An 18,666-nucleotide genomic window follows, 5' to 3' on the forward strand; every position below is an offset into this window, starting at 1 on the left:
AACTCTGCAAAATAATGCATTAGAATGGTGGACTGTACCTTAAATTCTTTGTATGTTCAGGTGGCTGAAGTTTGAGGAGGACGTAGAAGATGGTGGTGAGCGCTGGAGTAAACCGTACGTGGCCACGCTGTCCCTGCACAGCCTGTTCGAGCTGCGCTCCTGCATCCTGAACGGCACCGTGCTGCTGGACATGAGGGCCAACACCATCGAGGAGATCGCAGGTCAGGACATTGCTGCACTCACACTGTGCTGATGTGTAGTTGTGTAGTAGGAGCACATCAGCGCGGGGCTAGTCTGAGATGGTGACCTACTGTGTGTGATGTCGTCACCTCAGCTCTCATCCTCCTCACATGCAGACATGGTGATTGACGGCATGCTGGCGTCAGGTCAGCTGGAGGAGAACGTTCGAGAGAAGGTGAGGGAGGCCATGTTGAGACGTCATCACCACCAGAACGAGAAGAAGCTGAGCAACCGAATCCCGCTGGTTCGATCGTTTGCAGACATAGGCAAGAAACACTCGGACCCCCATTTACTGGAGCGTAACGGTGAGACCACAGGACTCTTGTCATTCTACAGCTTTAGTTTTTACATATTCATCTTTGGATTATTTAGTCCCAGGTGAACATTGAATTCTCCGAATGAATGAATGAATTAATTAATTAATGACGTCACCTGGAAACAGGTAAATTTGACTGACTCTAGTTTCATACATTCACAGAGAGCAGCGACTTTCTGTATGAAACTATACGTTTTAATTAATATAAATATGTTAATTACTGAAGGGGGTTCTGACGTTTTTAATTTGGACACTTACTTGGTCCCATTACATTTTTTTGTTAATTATTGTTTTTCAATGATTCATTAACACCTTTTTCTTTTTGCTCTTTTTCCATTTTCATATCATATTTAAAAAAAAAAAAGTTATTCTGTCAGGAAAAGTTTATAAGTCTGACGTCACTGCTTTTGTATTTTCACATTAAGTCCATATTTTATTCATCCTGATCTAAAGGAGTGACAAGATGACGGGTCTCTGGTTGATGCATCGTGACGCATGCTGTCGACTTCTTAACCTGTTGTTTGTGGACTGGAATCTGATTCTGTTGTTGTCTTTCTGCTGCTTCTGCAGTTTCACCCACTAAACCCGATGTTGTGGCCTGAATGCGTGTTGATAATTTCTGCATACAGATTTGATCCATTCTTATTCAAAAACCATGTTATTGTGAAAATCATCCATGTTCTGTAATTTCGTGGCCTGTTTCCTGCCTGTCAGCACGAACCAGAGCTGATGCGCTGCCTCATTGAGATAATAGCTCACAATGACTCAACTTTTTAATCCTGTTGAGTGAGGAATGTCTTAATTCTGCTGTTGCTCTGCAGTGTTGAAACCTGCACCCAGCAGATTGAAACCTCAAAACTTGTGTGTTCATGCTGCAAATCTTTTAAACCTCTAACCACTGTTTCATTTATAACACCTACAGTAGCTGCCTGCACCTACAAAAGAGACAACTGCACAGTGAAACGCTAGTTCTCAAGTTTTAAGATCATAACGTTGAAAGAATGCTTCTGACGTCCACCACACTTTTCTGTGGTCTTCCAGTCTTTTCATGCCTCCGAACTCAGCAGTTCGTTCTTTCTTTTTAAGAATTACACTAAATAATAGTTGATTTGGTCCCGCCTGATGGTTTTGCATTAGTTTTTTTATGTTCATCATCAGTTCTAAGCCAAAAGAGAGAATAAGACACAACTGGTCATGGAAGAGCTGAGTAGAATTATGTTTGAGCCCTTTAAAATTGAGGATTTATGAATAAAAATGTTGTAAATACATCTCACCTTAAAGATAATTTCATCAGGTGGCTTGTAAAGCTGTTTTAATACTGACTGTCGATCTATCTACAGCATTGGTTTGTTCCTTTATAGGTTTCTGTTATTATGTAGGATGTTAACCCATGATCCACACACACCTCCTGGATCTAAAACATAAAATTACATTGAATCCGCTGGACCAGTGTTGGAGTGATCGGCTGGTGTTTCCCCTTGTGTCTGCAGCATGAGCATCGTTCAGTCGTTCTGCTGATGTTTCTGTGCTTTCACCTCCTCGCTCTTCTTCTTCTCTTCAGGGGAGGGTCTGTCCTCCTCTAATCTCTCCCTCCTTCGTCGTGCCTCCGTTGTCTCGTGGGACACGTCCGCCACTGAGGCGCCTCGTATCTCCAGCCTGTTCAGACGTGTCCTCCCCAGCCCTGCCTCCTCCCGTCAGACCTCTCCCGCTCTGTATCGTCATGAGCGTCACTTCTCTGAGCCCTGCCCTCCTGGACTCACCCCCTCCTTCTGTGGCTCCCTCCTGGAGTCTTCCTCCCCTGGTGCCGCTCGTCGCTGCTCTGCCCCGGGCGGCCTGCTGGGAGAGATCCCTGAGGTAGTGGTTCACCCCCCTTTGGAGGAGGAGGAGGAGGAAGAGGAGGAGGGGGACGAGGTGTTAAGGGACAGTCGGGACCAAGTCTCCTGTCAGGATCTCACAGGCAAATACATGCATGTGACTGTGTGGCGTGCTCGGTACTAACACTCGTGTGTTGGTGTAAAATTTGTCTGACTGAGGTTTTAAACAAGTGCAGTTTGTGGTGAGAGTAACTACTGTAAGTGCATTTATCCAAGTAAGGAATGCAGTTGTATTACTATTCTTAAAATAAAATAAATTCAACTAACATATTCTGATTATTAAAGTCAGATCTTCCACTTCATCATTATTCCTGTCTGAGTGAAAAGATGCTAAAGAATCACAAACATAACGATGACACACTAAATGCACCTTGTTTAACTTGAGGAAATGATGCTGACTCTAGTGGAAAAGGACAAGAAAACCTCAGAGAAAAAGGATATGAAAACAGAACGGCAAATCTAAATTGTAGATTCAAAACTCAAACAGAAAATGGAAAAGCTGAAAGCTTTAATCGCAAAAGGAAAAATTGGAAATATTTTATATATGTTTAGAGACCAAGCCACATTCTAACGGTGTGGGTGTGTGTGGGTGTGGGTTCTAGTTTCCATCTTCCGACCTCCTGTTATCTGGATAATTCTAAATGGGCTCATTGAAATAATTAATTTCGACTGAAGTGGGAGATGTGAAGGTTGAATTCAGAAAGAGTTTCTGTTGCCGCTCACACTGACGTTTAACATTTAACGTGGGGTTTTTATATCCAGGACGGTAACTGGACACGGGGCCGATGGAGGCTGTGATGGTTGTGTGTATTAGTAACGGGAACACGTGTCTCTCTGCTGTCTCGTGTTTTAGGGTCATGTGGCTCAAATCAGCAGCTCGAAACAGGCTCAGAAAGGAGTAACTATCAGGAGGAATCCTGTCAAACGGCTCCAGAGCAGGTTTTTTACTCTACAGTTCAACTCCACATGCAAACATTTGTGCAGTTTGTGTAGATTGTAGATTCAGCCCATGTGGCAAAATTTAAAGTCCTGTTATCAGTGTGGCGGGTGGAGGCAGACGTTAGAGACGGTGCGTCATGTTGTGGTCAAAATGTTTCAGGTGGTTTGTTAAATTCCTCAGTGGGACTATGGAAAACAGCAGCACATAACAGTCGAGGTAAAGGAATGACGTAGAGTTTGCAACAATGACGCTGATGATGCTATATACACCATTTCTAACGAAACGAGGACAATAAAACAGAACAGACCCAACACAATCCCAAACAAACCTGACAGTCTTTACCTTCAGGGGACACCAGTTATTAAACGGGGTGCAAATAATTAGCAGTATCCGTGTGCATGTGCAGGGTACAACACCTTTTTCTTTATTGTGTTCAAGAAACCAGACTCAACCAGTGGTCCTATCTGACGTGCAGCATGCTTTGTCAGCTGACTGGGTCCGGTTCTCTGAAGTTGCCTAACAAGCCGTTTGGACACGGTCCACTGTGCGTTAACCTGAGCAGATCCAGTGCAGATGTAAGGTCAGGTCGTGCTGCCAAATATGTCCTCTTTGCTTGGCTGAGGAAAGGGTTTAAGAAGTCAGCAGAATGTTATGTTCTGATATAATTACTAAGAAGGGAAACTGACTGGATCCCTGTGGGAACTGGGTCATTAAGACAAACCTGATTTTCAAACAATTAAGCAATTTTCTATGCTGCTTATCCTATTGGGACTTGCTGGGAACCTGGAGCCAATCTCAGACCTCACTGTGTGGCAGGTGGGGGTGTACTTTGGGCAGATCATCAGTTTATCACAGGACTGACCCAGAGGGACAGACAACCATTCATACTGGAGTCACCAATTAATCTGCATGTCTTTGGATTGTGGCCGGACACTGCAGGAAACTTAGAGGCACAGGGAGAACAACCAAACTCCACACACGTTATTTATGCTTACGTGTTTACTGAATGTGTGGTGTGTGTTGGTCATTGGTTTTAGTCTTTGTGGTGCGTTCAAGTGCCACTTTTTTTCCCCAGATGAAGGCGACGCAAGGAGATGCAACAGTCGGCCTTTGTCACCACTGGTTCTTAGATGTCGGCTTCTGCCCAAAAGTGTGAGATGTAAAAAGAGTCAGTTTTCAGACTTAGTTGCTGCTGGTTGTTCCCACATCATGTTATGTATTATATTTACACCATGCTGACTCTGTGTTTAAGAGAAATGTGAGCCAGTTGTTAGCAGCCACTCATTCAATCTGTTCACTCAGCTGTAAAGTTTGTTTCAGGCAGCGACTACAAATCTGTTAAACAGTGTGTGTGTCTTACATACTGACCTGAAAAACCAAAATCTGTCTCTAAAGATATGGTGATTGGGCCTAGAGACAACTGGTGCTTATCATTGTACCCAGCAGAGTCCGGGCTCATCCTGGGGGGTTGTGGTCTGTGACAAGTCGAAGCGTGATTTAACATGAATCCTGGGCTTCAGGTTTTGTCACACAGCAGTCGAGGATCGCTTCCTCTTCTCCAGGATCGGCTCTGTGTTCTTCCCTGTACTTCGATAACATCCTCCCGTCTCTGCAGGTCTGTTGGTGTCCCCTCAGTCGGCTCCAGGAAACCTTGACAACAAGGTCGGCGAGAGTCGTGTCATTGGCGGAAATGGAGGCAGCCGGGAAAACAGCACCGTGGACTTCAGCAAGGTGACCAAGCTTTTCTAACATAAACCCAAGATGTTATCAGACCATTTGCAGGCATCACCAATAACTAATGGAAGTATTCCACAGTGTTGAAGTTAAAATCTCTTCATCTGCTGTAGCTGGAAACAGAACGGTACCGTTTTGAGATGCTCCTGCTGTGTTGTGACACTACATGAATAAATACATCTGTCATGTTTCTGAGTTTAACAGACAAGACATCCAAACTAAATGGTCTGTTTCTGTTTTCCTAGTTGACTCAACATTTTTGTTTTCAATGGATTTACTGATCATAAAGATCTCGTAGAAAGAAAAAGCAGCTAATGTCTCTGTGGTTCAGAGTAAAAGACAATGAGGAGCGATTGAGCCAGAGGTTTTAAAAATTTCAGTTTTACAAAAATGTGGAATGTGGCTGAAAGCTGTTTGACCTCAGAAACTCCAAAAGGTTTTCTCGTGTTCAGTAAGTCATCTTAAGGCTGAGTGGGATACAAGCTACAAGGCAGGCTAAGTGTAAGGTATGTCTGCCTAAGGATCCCTACCAGGGGCAGATCACAGCCAGGATGGGAACCCTGGTCTCCCACATGGAGGGCAGTGATCTGACTACTACACCAGCCTCCATCTAATCCTGTGGACAAAGTTCAGATTGGTCAGTTATTTTTCAGCCAGGAGATTTCTGCCAACATCACAGCTCCTCACTGACTTGAATCTGTGAACAAACTTGAGTGATTTAGATGTTTGGTCTGATCTGGTCAACTCCTTCACACAACTTCAGAGCCTGTGTTTGTGTTCTGGAGGTGACTAGTTTGTTTCTCAGCAGGACTGCGACTGTGTTTGTTTGCTGCCAGCGGCCGGCAGGAAGCCTGCTGTAAGTCTGCTCACCTGTCCATCACTGGCCGTCGACCAATCGGTGACGTGTGTTGTGACTCATCGTGGTGGTGCACTGTGTGCATGTGTGTCGTTGCCATTTGTCTTGAGTCTGACTCCACTCATCTGCTGTGCTGTTTTCACTGTTTGATGTAAAATGTTGTTTTGTGACAAGAAGAACTAGTTAAACGTAAAACTGTTAGAAACAACAGGCTCATAAATTCAGTCTGAGAAAATGGCCGAGGTCCTTAGAGCTCAACACACTGCAGCTTAGGAAAACAACCAATTAAAGAAGCACCCGCTCTAACGTGCACAGGAGGCTTGTTAAATAATGATGGTATTTGGTTTTTCATCCATCCTTTTATTTCTGTGAAGAAGATATTCTGTAGTGTTAAAACATCTCTTATCAAGTCTCAAACGAATCTTGAATCCTGCAGAAATCCTGCATAATATTGATCAGATCCTTTTATTTGCACACAGACTTAAAGAAACTAGAAAACGAAACGTGAGAACGAGAGAAGCAGCAGTTAGTGACTGATTCCTCACTCACTGAGACTCAGCGTGCTGCTATTACCTGAGTCTAAACTGTCACCTGAGTTGGTCAATAGTAGAAAAGAGGAGAAACATGCTGAAGAACAAACTGTTACTGCCCCCTACAGGCTGAAAGGGCTCATCACAAACGATAGGAACGTGTTGGTGAGGACAGACGGTGATTTAAATCTTCCAGAGACATTTGTGAGAGAATGGTGTTGGAGGAAAGCTCAGGGGGCTCGCAGTTTGGCTGATGCTGTGTGTTGGTGTTTTAGGTGGATATGAACTTCATGAAGAAGATTCCTCCTGGTGCCGAAGCCTCTAACGTCCTGGTGGGTGAAGTCGACTTCTTGGAGCGGCCAATCATCGCCTTTGTTCGTCTCTGTCCCGCTGTGCTGCTCACCGGCCTCACTGAGGTCCCAGTCCCTACCAGGTTAACAACACACATACACACTCACTGCATTACGTGCACACACTGTGTGTTGACGTATTCAGACATGCACAGCAGCAGACATAAAGAGGATGTTGCAGCATCTGGTTCTGAATCGTGTGTGGTTAATTTGGTCTCTGAATGTTTTCTTTAGATTCTTTTATTTACATGTAACAAAGAAAATCAGATAATAATTGAATATCTCTCTTCCTAAACATGATGCGAGAGATTCTGATTGTATCACTGCCCGTCCAGGTTTCTCTTCCTGCTGTTGGGTCCATTTGGAAAAGGTCTACAATACCACGAGATCGGACGCTCCATCGCCACTCTGATGACAGACGAGGTGAGATGCAGGAAACACAATAATTATAGTGTCGCTCCTCATAACTATTTCAAAAAAATGACTAAACAGTTGATAAACAAGCAACGATTTCGAGCTCCAGCATGTTAAAAATCTGTAATTAGGAGGATAGTCATGTCAGTTATGTTTTTGCTCCTGATGGTTGAGTTATATTATTGTATTATTAACTTGTTTCTACCTAATTTCTCTAAAGTGGACCTGAAAGAAAAGGAGTCAGTTTGTCTCATTTTCTATATGATCAGGAAGTAAGAACAGTAGCTGGTTTATGATTTAATGATTTTTTTTAAGCTTCAACAGGACTGTTCTTTTCCGATATCTATTGAGAGAGAACAGCATGTGCATTCCATGGAATATTTCCTAGTAATTAACTGGTAATGGCAGCAAATCTTCAGAGAAATTATGAAGAACATTTCCAACATTTCTCCCTCTTAGATTTTTCATGACGTCGCCTACAAGGCAAGGGACAGGAATGACCTGCTGTCCGGGATCGATGAGTTCTTGGATCAGGTAACTGTTCTTCCTCCAGGGGAATGGGACCCCAGCATTCGCATCGAACCCCCCAAGAGCGTCCCGTCTCAGGTGAGACTTCAGCAACGGCAGACCTTGTTCGAGTCCTGCTTGTTTTCTCAAAGTCTGTATTTCTCTCTGTGGTGTCAATAATCTTTTTCATTTTAAACTGAGAAACGTTGATTTGTCTCCTCGTCTGGTTCTGCAGGAGAAGAGGAAGATGGCATCGGCCCCTAACGGCTCGGCCCCCGGCTATGACACGATGAGGGACTCTGAGCATCACTCTGGCCCTGAGCTGCAGCGGACAGGGAGGTGTGTGGACATTTGATTTGTGATTAAATTGAGCTACGTCTCTATTATTAACATTTGTTGTAATGATTCTTCTTTTCTGCTGCCAACACACAAAGATGAAGGATGAACAGAAATGAATTGTCTCCTGTGCGTTATCAGGATTTTTGGTGGATTGGTGAACGACGTTCGGAGGAAAGCTCCTTTCCTGTTGAGCGACATCAGAGACTCCCTCAGTCTTCAGTGTTTGGCGTCCATCCTCTTCCTCTACTGTGCCTGCATGTCGCCTGTCATCACGTTCGGAGGTTTGCTGGGAGAAGCCACCAAGGGAAACATAGTAAGAACCATGATGATTAATATTTCTGTTGCTACAGCACAGGAACTGACCTAAGTCAGATGTTCTTGAAGGAACAGGCTCTGCTCAGCAGAGTTTAGAAAAGCTGAGAGAGTGTCAGATCTTTGATTCCAGCAGAAACTGAAGCACAGAGGTGTCAGTGCATCATTGTGCAGTTAATCATTTGTACCTTTGGATAAAAAGCTGATTGTCACAGTCTCTGGCTTCTCACTATTACTGGGACATAACTACAACTGATGATACTGACCTCTACTTTGTTATGAGGTGGGAAGAGTTTATTCAGCTTAACGTGAGAGGAGGATCTGCTCTTTGTCGAACTTCTCTCTGTGTCACGTCTTCTGTAATTTGAGACAAACGTGCACGATACAGTAACGAGGCTCAGAGATAAGTGTTAGAGAGGATGTAACTAAGATACCGGTCAGCATCTTGTTATCCAGAGCAGCATCCTGGACAGAGGCAGATCTCCACAGCTAACTATGTCTGTGTCCTCCTCTCTCTGGTAGAGTGCCATAGAGTCTCTGTTCGGGGCATCTCTAACGGGGGTGGCCTACTCTCTGTTTGCCGGTCAGCCTCTCACCATCCTGGGCAGCACCGGTCCAGTTCTGGTGTTTGAGAAGATCCTCTTCAAGTTCTGCTGGTGAGTCAGTCCCTGCTCAATAACCTGTTTTTGTTCATTGCCTGTAAATCCCCTGTGGGTGGAGCCTTTTTTGAAGGTGAGCTAATGTTGGATTGGTCGTCCTGTTCACGGTGCTGGTTCAGGTTTGTTTCTGTTCAGTTTGTGCTGGTGTCATCAGGATGGAAACTCAAACCTGCAGCGACTCAAACCTGAGACTTACTGAGTGGCTGGATAGTGTAGTGGTCAAATCACCGCCCGAGTCTCCAGCAGCCCCCAGTAGACCAAGACCTCCTGGAACTTGCCCTGCCTTTATACTTTGTTCCTCACTTGTGAGTCGCTTTGGACAAAAGCGTCTGATGAGTGACTGAATGTGAATGTTTTGACTAACAGACGTGCAGCTCTGTGCACGATTTACGAAGAGTGGTAAAGAATCAAATGTCCGTGGACAGCTGCTGCTTTCTATTGCTTTAGATCGTACACGTGTACCTAATGAAGTGGTCAGTGGGTGTTTAGGACCAAGTCACCAATCTGTCACCCATACCACACTGTAGAAATACTCGGGACCATTAGCAGTGTGTGAAGTAACTAAGACTAACTACTGAAACATCGATTACTCACAAATACTTCAACTATATGAAGAGCAAAATACTTCTATATTTTTCCTGCTGATGCTTTCACTGCATCTGCACTGCATGCACTGTGACTGATATTTAAATTCTATCAAGCTGGTACAATAATATACATTTATTAAATAATGATTTTGATTTTACTGAGTACTGCATTCAGTACTGCGTCCAAGACTGCTGTACTCTGTCCTCGTCTCGTCCTGGTGGGAACACTTGTTGTGTTTTATAAATCAAACAGCAGAAACCAGACTCGAGCTCTTATGGAGCCAACGCGGTCACAGATTATCCAGGTTTATGGGAGTCTGGATCAGCTGCACAATTGGCTTTAGAGTCGTTGTGCATTTGTGCTTTCAGACAGAGGGAGGTTTTTCTGTTGTGTTTTTGTGGTCTGAGGATTAAAGAGGCTTTTTGTGCTTAAAACGTTTCGTAACATTTACGTAAAATCCTTAATTTCTGCCCTGCTCCACTTCCCAGCAGATTACATCACACTAGATATTTGCAATGTCTGCAGCTACAGTATATGTGATGATACCATGTCTGACTGTTTTAGTTATTTTGACTGTTTGCAGCTTTTCTTTGTCTTCTGTGACAGTAAACTGAATATTTATGGGATTTTAACTGTTAATCACCTAAAACAACACACGGCATTTTGAATAAAACTGTGTTGATGCCATTTACTGAGCATCAGCAGCAGGTTTTAAATCAATATATAAAAGTCCTGCTTCTCCTCATGGTAAAACTCAGTCAAGAGAATAATCAGGGCAGATTCAGTCAGACGTGTTCTCACCTACTGGAAACACTGGTTCAGGATTCAGTGCTGTGGAAATGTTGCATGGTAGAAATCTACCGTATTCATATGTCGGACATAGAGACCTGTCTGAGTGACGTTCATGTCTGGACCAAGTGACTCAGACTTTTACTTTCTCACACACAGCCGCTCCACCTGATGCGTAGATAAGTTGCACGTGTTAAAAACCTTTATATCACAGCAACGAATGAATGTAACTCTGTCTTTCTCCACTGAAGTAATTCAGGCGTCACTAAGCACAACAGTACATTGAAAATACTGGAACAACAAAGAAACTCGGTCAAACTTTATTAACTGATCTCACAGTGAAGGTCAAATGTTCTCACATGGGGAACAGCAGGAAGCCGCTGAAGGTGCTGTGGTGGTTGCTGTTGTCCCAGATCTGAGTGTTGTGCCACAGCTGCATGGAGAGCGTGTCGCCCTGCTCCAGCAGCAGCGCTGCGCCGTTGGAGGCCGTGTCACTGCCTTCCCCCGATGGCTGCTCGTGGGCGATCAGCTGGACATAGTAGCCGTTTTTGTACAGGACGGCGCTCATGGGGAAGTCGGTGGGGGCATTGGCTGTGAAACGAATGTAGTAGACTCCACGAACTGGTGCTGTGAACACACCTGAAGGAGACGCTCGACTGGTGAGAAGACTGTACACCACGACCACTTCATGAAACACAGTCGATCTCTATTATGAACCATTTAATGTAAAGTGAGCCACTGAGAAAAGATGTTTTAAAGTCAACTGACACAGAAAGGATCAGATATGATCAGTTCAATAATATTCAGTGCCTATTTTACAGTGTGAAAGCTGGAGGAACAGCTGTCGTAAAGGACGTCACCAACCTGTCTCAGGGTTGTACGCCTGTCCAACGTTGGTCAGAACCTCTCTGTAGATGAGAGTTTGGCTTCCTGACGTCGTCTTCTGAAGACCGTTTCCTCCGAGAGAAACTGCAAACGCCACCTTTGGTGTGTCTGGAGGTGAAGACAAAACGTTTTCATGCTGTTGGATTAGTTACTATTACTACAGACTGAAAGACGTTACAAAGAACTGCTGAGGAGGATTTAAGAAAAGTCAAACCTCGCATTCTCTTGAGCTCCTTCTCTGTAGACTCCAGTCTCTCTTTAACACCTGCAGGTACAAATAGTTCATTTTACTGCTTTCAGAGAAAGACGAGCACAGTGTCAGTAACCAAACCAACACCACAGTCTGGACTAGTGTCAAACACGTGTGAAAACGAGCTGAGGAACAAAGCTGGGTCTTACCCTGGTTTTCAGCCTGAAGCTGCTTCACTGACTCATGAAGCGTTTTCAGCTCAGCTTCAGCATTAAGCTCAGTTACAGGTTCATCCACCCTGAAACAGCAAAACATCCATGTTCAGGACAGTGCTGTGTTTTTGTTTTTTGGGGATGGGGGTTTTTAGAACACAGATGATCGACACTCTGACGTGTCCCTGAATGCAGCTCAAGCTACACTCTTGGCTTTACGCACAGTAGGTCCTCTTCCACAAGAAACATTGAATTTCTGGGATATTTTATTTAACGGCTGATATTAATATGTGTGAGTCTCCATTTGGAGGGTTCAGGATGTCTGCAGCAGGGTCACTGTGGGGTTATGAACAATAACCTCTCTCATACGTCTCAGCTAAAATGTTACACGTAACGTACACATATCTCTGAGGCTGCTGCGTCAGGTCTGACTCTGACTGGGATAAAACTAACATCCCTAACGTATAAACTGTTCTCACATGGGGAACAGCAGGAAGCCGCTGAAGGTGCTGTGGTGGTTGCTGTTGTCCCAGATCTGAGTATTGTGCCACAGCACCATCTTCAGCTTGTCGCCCTGTTCCAGCAGCAGCGCTGCGCCGTTGGAGGCCGTGTCGCTGCCCTCGCCAGACGGCTGCTCGTGAGCGATCAGCTGAATCTCGTTGTTGTTTTTGTAGAGCACGGCACTCTTCGTGAAGTCGGTAGGACCATTGGCTGTAAAGCGGATGTAATAGACGCCACGAACCGGTGCTGTGAATTCGCCTGGAGAGGAGGAGCAGTAGTAGTTCAGTGGAAAACGACAAGTCTTCTGTTTCTTTTGAAGAAGATTTGATCTTACCTGTCTCGGAGTTGTAAGCCCTACCGACGTTGGTCAGGACTTCCCTGTAGATGAGGTCTTTGTTGCCAGATGTTGTCTTCACAAGACCGTTTCCTCCCAGTGAGGCAGCAAACGCAACTTTAGGTGTTTCTGTACCAAAGACATTCCTGTAGTCACGTGTTTAGCTGAAGTTTTGCCATTGTTGTATGTAAACTACAGTTATCCCACTCCCCCATTTGAACTTTCTTACCTCGCACTCTGTTCAGTTCCCTCTCGGCCGCTTCTAGACGTTCGATCATCGCTGTTAATGTAAAGAGAGGAGAAAACAAACAGTCCAGCGGACCTTGAACCTCAGCTGGTCATAGACCATGTTCCGAACAACACAGCTGAAGTGAGGAGACTGTTCCCTCTACTTGGATCTTATTAAATGTGAAATTCTAACTAAAGCTAAAGATGATAGATGTGGTTTTACACTGAGAGACTTGAATCAAGTTGTGTCAGTTTCAGGTTGAGTTTTTCTTCTTTCTTCATTCAGAGAAGCAGAAATGAGGCTGTTAACCTAATTTGGTCTGTGGATTACCTGGAGTACAAGGCATCGTTTCACACCACACACTAAACCATCTGAATTGAAATGTCAGACGGAAACACCCCAATAAAAAGTCTCTGTTGGGATCAGTCTGTCTGTTCATGGTAGTCACCCATCTTACCTTGTCTGTCGGCCTTCAGCTCCTCCAGGGAGGTTTGGACCTTCTTAAGCTCAGCCTGGTGGTCACTGACGGGCAGAGCCGAACCAAACTGGGCCAGACCGGCCAGAGCCAACAGCAGCAGAGTGAGGAGCCACAGAGACATGTTGTGAAGGAGTAGGTGGGGATGTCAGAGGGTGCTGCTTTTTATACAGACATTATCTCTGGAGTCAGTTGATTTAATCAGTTACTTCTGTGTCAATATTGATTCTGCATCAGTGTTGATTCACAACATCGATTATTACAGAGCAGCTCATCAGTTTTAATTTGGTCTGCTGGAAACTCACCAGATTTTATTAAGAATAAGTGATCATTAAATATCAAACAATTTAATATCCTAGAATTAATTTTACTGTATTCTCTTAGTGATCTTTTGTTAAAGTGACTGTAACTGGACTCAACAAGTACAGTTGGTTACTGCTGAACACAGAACAGGAGACTGTGCATCAAACGCTGTTTAAAGTCTAAGGGTCAAACTGTGATTGGTAGCAATAAAGAACTGATATTAAGACCAGATGAAGAGCAGAAACAGTAGTTTGCTCTGTTTTTGCCTCTTCCCAGCTCTTGAGGGAAATATCTGGCCCGTTGGCTGGTTGTCATATGCTGAGAAGGACCAACATCTTCTTCAGAAACCTCTTGTTCCTTGCTTATCTGAAGAGTTGTACTTATCTAACCTGTGAACTTTGGTCGTGTGTGTGTATGTTTTGACGTGTGTAAATAATTGTATGGATCATTAATGACTAGAACAGTCTTTGTACCCTGGTCCCGTATGAACAAAGGCAACGTTGTGATTTTCATTCTACGTGGAAACGTCGTCAAATTTGGTGTCAATCTCAAGTTCTTCTCTGCTGATAAACTCAGTGGTAGATCAGCACGTTCTGAAATCAGTCACTTATTTATTTTTAAGGTTATGAACGATCCCTGTTGATCAATAGTCTGTGTCCCCGCTCTTCTTCCTGTCTGTCCTCAGTGATTACGGTCTGTCCTACCTGTCTCTGAGGACCAGTATCGGACTCTGGACCGCCTTCTTCTGCCTGCTGCTCGTTGCCACTGATGCCAGCTCTCTGGTCTGCTACATCACTCGCTTCACCGAGGAGGCCTTCGCTTCCCTCATCTGCATGATCTTCATCTATGAGGCTCTGGAGAAGCTGGTCCACCTCGGGGAGGTCTACCCTATTAACATGCACGACCACCTGGAAAACCTCACCTTCTACACGTAAGACACCAGCAGCACAGCTGCTTTAGGCTACAGCTCTGTCTCAGTAGATGTATTTTAACGTGTTCCTGACTCACCTGTTGCAGGTGTCGGTGTTCTCCACCTGCCAACGCCTCAGCTGAAGTCCAGCAGATCTGGAGTAACAAGAATTTGACCTTTGAAAGCATCCAGTGGGAGCAGCTAAGCGTGAAGGTGCAACATATTTCTATGTGTTTTCGTTCCTCACGCAGAAAAGGAGAAGATCCAGTGGACTAGGGGAAACTGAAACATTGATTTATTACCTTTATGTTTCAACTTCTCTGTAGTTAAGTTGTAAAGCTCTTCCTTAAGATTGATGTTAGAATAAGTTCAGTGAACCTGCTCCGAGCTGAACTTGTCTAGAACCTGTTCTTGCTCTGTTCGTAGAGAAGGAACTGCAGCTCTCTCTGCTCCTGTTCTGTCTCCAGGAATGTCGGGATTTACACGGGGCGTTTTTCGGCTCGGCCTGCAGCCACGATGGTCCATATGTCCCCGACGTCCTCTTCTGGTCCGTCATCCTCTTCTTTACCACCTTCTTCCTCTCGTCCTTCCTCAAACAGATCAAGAACAAGAGATACTTCCCCACCAAGGTCAGTTCACCTTCACACATACGGATGTAAAAAACTCACTGATGAAGATATGACACATTCTCGCTGACAAGTAACTATCATTTAAATTAAGAAATGCAATGAAGCATCTAATCTCAGATCTGAGGAACTAATCTTTATTGTGCAGAGCAATAAACGGAAGGTCAACATTAGCTAAGATAATTTAAGATGTTCTTGAGATGGTTTAAATCAATGAGCCGATGAAGAAGAAGAATAATATATATATATATATGTGCAGCATTATTTCAATCCTAGGTAACATTTCAGATACTTTTTTTTTGTTTGTTTCTTCCAGAGAGAATCATCCAGGTCATAATTAGCTCAGTTAAATGCTTCGACTGGAAATATTTCCCTTTTTAAAACTTAAGTAAAATAAGCTGGGGTTTTTTTGTTTGTGTTTTTTTTTTTTTTTGTGCAGGTTCGATCGACCATCAGTGACTTCGCCGTCTTTTTGACCATCATGATCATGGTCTTGGTGGATTATCTGGTGGGAGTTCCTTCACCCAAACTTAACGTACCCGACCGCTTCGAGGTATCACCTGACTTATCGCAGACTCGTCTGTGATGTTGTGTTCAGTATGTGATGTGGTTGTATGAAGCTCTGACACTGCTGCTTGTCCGTTCAGCCCACGTCAAACACTCGAGGGTGGCTGATCTCCCCTCTGGGACCGAACCCCTGGTGGACTCTGCTGGCTGCCGCTATTCCCTCTCTGCTCTGCACCATCCTCATCTTCATGGACCAGCAGATCACCGCCGTCATCATCAACAGGAAGGAGAACAAGCTCAAGGTCTGGACGACGGACTGAGAGAACCACCAGGTTTGTTTCTGACAGAGCAGCTGGACGATCATTTTCCTCTGCGTGTGTTTTGGTTGCAGAAAGGTGGCGGGTACCACCTGGACCTGCTGGTGGTGGGGGTGATGCTGGGTGTGTGCTCCATCATGGGCCTGCCATGGTTCGTGGCTGCGACCGTGCTCTCCATCTCTCACGTCAACAGTCTGAAGCTGGAGTCGGAGTGCGCAGCGCCCGGCGAGCAGCCAAAGTTTCTGGGTATCAGAGAGCAGAGAGTGACCGGCTTCATGATCTTCTTCCTGATGGGCTGCTCTGTCTTTATGACGTCGGCACTGAAGGTGAGTGTCCCGCCCGTGGTCCTCTCAGACTGGAGAGTCTCCCGACTCTACCTGAGTTTCTACAATGTACCAAAGAGTTTTCTCTTTATGCTCGAGGTTCATTTTTTCTTCTGTGCTTCAGTACATCCCGATGCCAGTCCTGTACGGAGTCTTCCTCTACATGGGAGTGTCGTCACTCAAAGGCATTCAGGTCTTTCTCAGTCTTCGTCCATTTGTCCTGCTCCATCTTTTATTTCCTTGTTTCTTGTCTTTAATCTCTTGCCCTGTTTTCTGTCTAACTGCAGCTGTTTGATAGGATCAAACTGTTTGGTATGCCGGCCAAACACCAGCCGGACCTGATCTACCTTCGCTATGTCCCACTGTGGAAGGTCCACATCTTCACCGTGGTGCAGCTCTCCTGCCTCATCGTCCTCTGGGTAATCAAGGTCTCAGCAGCCGCCGTTGTCTTCCCCATGATGGTGAGAGTTGAATACTTCACAACTGAGACAGCAGGTCTTATTTAATTATTGTATTAGTGACTCATCTCCTCTGCAGGTTCTGGCTCTGGTGTTCATCCGAAAGCTTCTGGACTTCTGCTTCACCAAGAGAGAGCTGAGCTGGCTGGACGACCTGATACCAGAGAGCAAGAAGAAGAGGGACGACGACAAAAAGAAGAAAGAGAAGGAGGTGAAACGCTCAACTGAACACTTACAAACAACACAACTCCTCTTCAGTGTCTGACGCTGCTGTGTGTTTTGTCCAGGATGCTCAGAGGATGCTGGAGGAGGCCGAGGACGATCCTCCATACGATGAAGGAAACCTGCTCAAGTTCCCCATTAAAAACCTTAAAACACGGTAAGTCTATAGAACAGCAGTGATCCTGTGCACACTGAGTCCCTGCAGCAGAGAGTAATATGTGTGTGTGGTTGTGTTGTACAGCGGGGACCCGTCGGAGGTGAACATCTCAGATGAAATGGCCAAAAGCGGCATTTGGAAATCGGTTTCGATGACATCTGACAGCAGCAAAGCTCTGAAACGCTGCAAAAGGTACAAAATCTCTGGTTCACTCACTAACGCTTACGTCTTTTGGTCTAGTCTAAGGTTTTAGTGGCTGGTTACAAACTGGTGACCATCCTTAAAATCCCCTTTTACTGCAGTCTGCCTGAAGTTTGTGTGTGAAGACATGTTTATTAGTATCTTCAGAAAGGCTTTAAATTCAGCCTTATTTCAGACTGTGACCATAAATTCAGCTGTTTGACTCATTTCCTGGTGAGTTTGAAGTGATGGTCTCAAACATTTAGGCCTAGGTCAGTATTTAACCCACTGATGTTATGGTAGATGACGATGATGACGTGTCTTCCAGCCAGGAGAACCTGCCTTGTGTTCAGATAAACGTGGAGAACGAGGACGGTCGGAGAGTCGTGGACGCTGAGACATCGCTATGATCCCCGGCCGCTCTCCATCACCAGGTGGCGCTGTTGGGGGGCGAGGAGCGCAGAGCTGCCGTTATTGATGAGACACTGTAGCCCTCCATGTCTGAACTGAGGTGAAAGGTCATTGGAGGACCAATCGGGCTTCACCTTGCCGTGCCGTACTTCTCATCCTGCGTTTTCTCGGACGAAGGTGAACGTTTTATTTTCTCATCGTTTTATGGTGAAACACGGAGACTCCACCACTGGGAGCAAACATGCCGCTGCTTTCGGAACAGCTTCCTCAGGGCTCTTTGGTTGGTTTTTACTTGTGGGAGGTGTGTTGCTGCACTGTGATTGGCTGCTGAAGCATCGAACCGAAGCGAACTCGGCTGAAAAACACCTGAAGTTTAATTTTATCGTCTTGAATTTTGTATTTCTGCTTTAATGAAGCAGTCGAGGCTCTTCACCTCCGACAGGTCCAACGCAGGACGGTTTTTATTTAATCCATCACACTGATTTAAGTTGTCTGTTTATTTTTTATGTGTGTGAGTGTGTGTGTGTGTGTGTGAGTGAGAGTGTGTGTGTGAGAGAGATCACTGTACCTCACGTTGCCTCCAGCAGCCAAATGAATGAAGTTACAGTTGCTGTCATCGTAGTTTCTTTGTAAACTTTAAATAAATTCAGTTTGGTGACAACGTTCAGACTTCGTCAGATCTGACTCTTTAATCAACAACAAAATCTGATGTCAACATATCGACGTCCGATAAGTCCTTAGACAGTTATTGGATGGATGAGGATGAGCAGCCCGGTGGAGGAATGTTTTATGAATGAGGTAACGTTTTCTTATTTTTAGAGCTAATTTTGTCAAAGGTGGGGGCTGTAAGAGAGAGAAGTGAGGAAAGTACAGCGTATGATGTGAGGGACAGGTCAGTGCAGCTCAAACACTTAACTCATGATGTCAGTATCTCTGAAGTTCAAGTAATAACAATTAACAAGGTGAAAAGAAAGTTCC

General features: G+C 44.9%; 2 protein-coding genes across 3 annotated transcripts in view; one reads left to right on the plus strand and one right to left on the minus strand.

Moving 5' to 3' along the window:
* LOC113169096 (sodium bicarbonate cotransporter 3-like) overlaps positions 1-18,355 on the plus strand; it is a 36,851-nt gene extending 18,496 nt beyond the window's left edge. For both annotated transcript variants that reach the window (XM_026370246.1, XM_026370245.1), the window contains exons 5-25: positions 61-221; positions 357-545; positions 4,986-5,101; positions 6,766-6,923; positions 7,176-7,263; positions 7,714-7,860; positions 7,997-8,100; positions 8,239-8,413; positions 8,935-9,068; positions 14,263-14,508; positions 14,595-14,700; positions 14,955-15,116; positions 15,553-15,666; positions 15,761-15,922; positions 16,012-16,263; positions 16,385-16,453; positions 16,548-16,721; positions 16,798-16,929; positions 17,006-17,097; positions 17,182-17,289; positions 17,606-18,355. In XM_026370246.1, coding sequence (XP_026226031.1) covers positions 61-221; positions 357-545; positions 4,986-5,101; positions 6,766-6,923; positions 7,176-7,263; positions 7,714-7,860; positions 7,997-8,100; positions 8,239-8,413; positions 8,935-9,068; positions 14,263-14,508; positions 14,595-14,700; positions 14,955-15,116; positions 15,553-15,666; positions 15,761-15,922; positions 16,012-16,263; positions 16,385-16,453; positions 16,548-16,721; positions 16,798-16,929; positions 17,006-17,097; positions 17,182-17,289; positions 17,606-17,687 — 2,971 coding nt within the window. In that variant the 3' untranslated portion in view covers positions 17,688-18,355. The remainder of the gene's footprint in view (positions 1-60; positions 222-356; positions 546-4,985; positions 5,102-6,765; positions 6,924-7,175; positions 7,264-7,713; positions 7,861-7,996; positions 8,101-8,238; positions 8,414-8,934; positions 9,069-14,262; positions 14,509-14,594; positions 14,701-14,954; positions 15,117-15,552; positions 15,667-15,760; positions 15,923-16,011; positions 16,264-16,384; positions 16,454-16,547; positions 16,722-16,797; positions 16,930-17,005; positions 17,098-17,181; positions 17,290-17,605) is intronic.
* On the minus strand, positions 10,753-13,523 carry LOC113169098 (heavy metal-binding protein HIP-like). Its single transcript, XM_026370248.1, has 8 exons — positions 13,257-13,523; positions 12,800-12,850; positions 12,571-12,699; positions 12,215-12,494; positions 11,733-11,821; positions 11,548-11,598; positions 11,313-11,441; positions 10,753-11,087 (listed from the first exon to the last, which is right to left on the minus strand). Exons 1-8 carry the CDS (start codon positions 13,396-13,398, stop codon positions 10,804-10,806), a joined length of 1,155 nt encoding a protein of 384 aa, XP_026226033.1. The 5' UTR covers positions 13,399-13,523; the 3' UTR covers positions 10,753-10,803.
* Positions 18,356-18,666: the final 311 nt, after the last annotated feature.

The sequence above is a fragment of the Anabas testudineus genome, chromosome 16, assembly GCF_900324465.2.
Source record: "Anabas testudineus chromosome 16, fAnaTes1.2, whole genome shotgun sequence".
Lineage (NCBI taxonomy): Eukaryota > Metazoa > Chordata > Actinopteri > Anabantiformes > Anabantidae > Anabas > Anabas testudineus.

Bases quoted from the DNA above. Each gene is read 5' to 3' on its own strand.
- LOC113169098 (XM_026370248.1), bottom strand. From the start codon at position 13,398: ATGTCTCTGTGGCTCCTCACTCTGCTGCTGTTGGCTCTGGCCGGTCTG. The intron at 11,599-11,732 runs GTAAGACCCAGC...TTGTACCTGCAG, and splicing joins GCTTCAGGCTGAAAACCAGG to GTGTTAAAGAGAGACTGGAG. The intron at 11,088-11,312 runs GTTGGTGACGTC...CGTCTCCTTCAG, and splicing joins GGCGTACAACCCTGAGACAG to GTGTGTTCACAGCACCAGTT.